Source organism: Desarmillaria tabescens (genome assembly GCF_030435595.1).
Source record: "Desarmillaria tabescens strain CCBAS 213 chromosome Unknown EV420scaffold_270, whole genome shotgun sequence".
NCBI classification, from domain to species: domain Eukaryota; kingdom Fungi; phylum Basidiomycota; class Agaricomycetes; order Agaricales; family Physalacriaceae; genus Desarmillaria; species Desarmillaria tabescens.
The window spans coordinates 13,490-17,217 of NW_026848569.1; the positions used below are offsets into that span (position 1 = coordinate 13,490).

Below are 3,728 nucleotides of genomic sequence, written 5' to 3' on the forward strand. Positions count from 1 at the left end.
TAACGGCGGACATTCTTTGCTAAGTAACCGACTTCTTGCTTCAAGCACCTGTTAGACTGCGATTCTTTCTCGTTCTTCCGGCTTCTCTCCTCCGTCTTTTCCTTCAAACTCTGATTGTGCAATGCTCTCTCTCGCTCCTGCTCCACTTTGTCAGTTAGCGTTTTAATTATGCGGCTACATACTCTCACCTTTGTAAAGCCTTCGTCTAAGAGCGCAACTGATCTCAGCTTTAATTTCATCTTCTTTTGACCATTCTTCATGACGACCACGATGATGGAAAGTTGTCCTTCGACGATGTTGCCTGGTCTGAAAATCTGCGGCTCTGCGGCTTCAAATCTGTCAGATAAAGGTTAGCTTTGTCGCACAGTGTAGCAGGGATTAAATGCTCATTTTCTCTCTCCTTCGTCTATTGCGCTCGTGTAAAATCTGACCTTGTTGTCTTCAGTATGGATCAGATTCCTCTTGCTGCATGCTGTCGCTAGGATATCTCGAGGATCGACCCCTTTTTCAAAAGCAGCTTCCTCTTGAGGATATGACTTCCTGTTTTCGAGATAACGGTTACTAATGTCTATGCCTAGAAAGTCGTCTGTGTTATCGGGCGTCCACTTCTCGAATACACCTGCTTGTAATTGCCTCTCGAAGATGAGTTGTGCTTCCAGAATGGTATCTGTCGTCTCCTTGAACGCGTCGCACCCCAGCCCGGTTAGTCGGACGTGCTGCTGAAGAAATATGTAGTTGTCTCTTCTGTGGGTTTTATAAGTGTCTATTTCGATTATGCATGTGTCGTTTACAGGTGGGAGGTCCTTCTTGGCGATTATTCAATATCCTATTTGAAATATACATCAAGCACTTTCCGTCTCACCCCTCATTAACACAGGACGAGGACATGCCGTGCCCCGCGACGGCCCACCACTTCATAGGACTGTAGGTACCGTATTCCTTCCCGGAATGTTGACGTTGCTATGGTTCATAACCAATGTCGGGTACCCTGACAGCTGGACAGATATTTGTATATTTCAGCCTAGGCATACTTATTCTGAAGCTATAGCTAACAGCAAACTTGCGAAAAAAAAAATACTAACTTGCGGAAGGATACAATCAAACTTGGGGGCTAATAACCAACTTGCGACCGGAAAAACGCGACTTGCACCTACGTGAATTTTTGCACGCTATTATGCCCATACGTCTGCGCCTGTATGCACCATCAGCTATGCTACGAAGTACCTTGAGACTGGCTTACCCATGACAATTGTCGGCTGCCTAGGATCGGAGATGATCGGCGCTAACTTTGGGTCTGGGATGTCATTGACACCGCCTAACTTGGCATTAATCCTGGACGAGGTTCGCTCAGTCTCCTCATGTTCCACTATTAAAGACAATCATAACTTACTTCAGTGCAACATTGGCCCAGTATTGTGGTCGGGCATTCCTACATTTACCGACGTGGAGACATTGATTAGCGACACCTCTCTGTAAACAATCACGGTGAGGAAGAATAATAGGCGAGGAAATGCTATGGTCCACAGACCCTTATGTCACCGCAGCTAAAGATGGTAATTCGTCGGTAATGCTCTTAGGCCTGGAAGTGATAACCGTTGTACTTACTGTTTGACTGCCGTATACAAATCCGTGTCGCTCCCATCAGGGAGGATACACACAATGAACGTTGGTGTCGTCTTGCGCTCAGATCTGTTTTGCATCACTGCATCCGAGAGAGACTATCAGAAACCAGTATAATTTAGAGTTGCGTCATGAGTCCAATCGATGCCCACAAACCTGATCTACGTCACTCTGGGGATTCTTATAGACAAATAACGGTTGTTTTTCTGGAACTGGCATGCCTGGGAGGACTATTCAGAACCCGCAGGCATTTCGAAGGTGGGGGGAGAAACTCACCGACAGCTTCACACCCTTGAACGAGACCGGTTATTGTCCGCTTTGCGTCATCTGGACTAAAGCTGTTCTGGGGCATGAATATTACAACAATCCAAGTCCCAAGTGACATGGGCTTGGAAAACTTCTTGTCAACCCTAAGCGGCGTCAGACTGTCTACGGAACGACGACTCAGCGGGATCAATACTTACAGAGTCCAAGCACCATCCCTCGGCTGCTGATAAGTGACAGTTTAGCGAGAATGTTTATGTTTCCCTCCAAAATCGAGTACTCACAACAGTTGCTTGCTTAGATCCCGGTCCATACTTCAGCTCTGGCGCATTGATCATACGAGCTGGGATCTCCATAGGTAGAGAACCTGTCTAGTATAGAGATAGATGGGTGTTAGGAATGCAGTCCCACGTCCAATCTGATTGAAGACGCCTCCTTTTGTACCTGTAGATAGCCGAGATACGGATGGTCACGGCGCCGTAGGCGCTGGTTCAGAACATGAAAAAGGCGCTAGGAGAAGGTCGCGAAGGGGTGTCCATCTGACCTGCTTATAGTGCATGACTAAGGATTAAGCGCCATCAGAAGTGGTCAAAAATAGCATTTGTATATCTTGGTGTCTTTTATGTGCTAACTCGAAGACAGTGTGCCAGAGCGTGCCGGAGACGGGACAAGAATGAACGGTGAAGGATAGACGCTGGTAGTACCCACGAGAACAACGATACTCCGAGACGCAAGTGATAAACTTGGATAGAACCTCAGGAGATATTAGGATGGAGAAATAGTGTGATCCCAATACGCCGTTCATATAGAAGAGAGGACCCATGGTTTGTTTTGTATCTTCTCGCATGCATCTCGTGGATGATCAGATAGAAGTTTCTTATCACCTCGAGGGAGAGTATCCTGTCTCGTCCATTTCGTGGTGTGTCTGGTGACGAGCGCAATTCTGGAGGTTTCCAGATAGACCGAAATGTCAAGCCTCGAATTTAAAAGCACGGAAAGTACCCTTGCTACTCACCTGAGCATAAAGAAATTAGGATAGAACTGAAAACGGTAAAAACAATACTTACCGTCAAATTTTGAATTTGAGCGATCTGAAAACGAGGTGAGCGAATAGAACAGAAGGCTAGCTTCGTATCCCTACCACATCCAAGCAGAGCGAACTGCCAAGCTTTAGCGCAAGCCCACTGGTGGTCACATAATGCGACGAAGACGAAGTCATCATATTTCCTGAGAAGGGAGAGGTGGACCGGCCGTAACGGTCATGGATTGAGGATGAGAAACAATCGGCCGGAATTTGAACTTAGGCGCGCGAAACGGAGTATCACCTGACCGTCACTTTCCTTTTCCGTAATTTGGTATTTCAAATTTTACCTTTGAACCTGTACCACGTCAAAACGGTACGAGCCTTCATGGCCGCGGCGCATGGCCTGCCATGTCAAGGCTGTGGACCCGGCCGTTCCTGATTGGGACCTTGTGCCGGTACCAACACCAATACCAATACCACGACTTCTTTTTCGATTGATTCCTCTGCAACCGTGCATTCTTAAATACCCGCTCACCCTCAAGAGCTGATTATATCTGGGAACATGAGCATGAATTCGCTCAAGGTATTTCGTTTCTGTTGTCGATGCCAATAATATTTTTGATTACCGGATTATCAGCCAGCTGCTATGCGCGGATCTCACTACGCTCTGGATAAACTTGTAGAAATGGTTAAGGCCGACGACTCTACACTTCCTCAGCTGCTCTCCGTGTTTTGCTACAATATCCGCACTCTCGACACGTCTTCCATGGATACGGATGCTATTGTGCGGCATCACTCCTTGATCATTGCCAAGGAGTGT

General features: G+C 46.9%; 2 protein-coding genes across 2 annotated transcripts; both read right to left on the bottom strand.

Moving 5' to 3' along the window:
• Positions 1-395: 395 nt before the first annotated feature.
• EV420DRAFT_1237563 (uncharacterized protein) lies at positions 396-725 on the bottom strand (the record flags this gene model as incomplete). The annotated part of the gene is made up of 1 exon (XM_060466603.1): positions 396-725. A coding segment is annotated over one exon (330 nt), but the record flags the coding sequence as incomplete, so codon positions are not given.
• Positions 726-836: 111 nt separating this feature from the next.
• EV420DRAFT_1695881 (uncharacterized protein) lies at positions 837-2,240 on the bottom strand (the record flags this gene model as incomplete). Its single annotated transcript, XM_060479422.1, has 9 exons — positions 837-1,192; positions 1,241-1,332; positions 1,391-1,470; positions 1,529-1,544; positions 1,606-1,718; positions 1,777-1,841; positions 1,897-2,030; positions 2,085-2,110; positions 2,169-2,240. The coding sequence occupies 9 exons, from the start codon at positions 2,238-2,240 to the stop codon at positions 1,173-1,175; spliced, it is 618 nt and encodes a 205-aa protein (XP_060321410.1). The 3' UTR covers positions 837-1,172.
• Between the last annotated feature and the right edge of the window lie 1,488 nt (positions 2,241-3,728).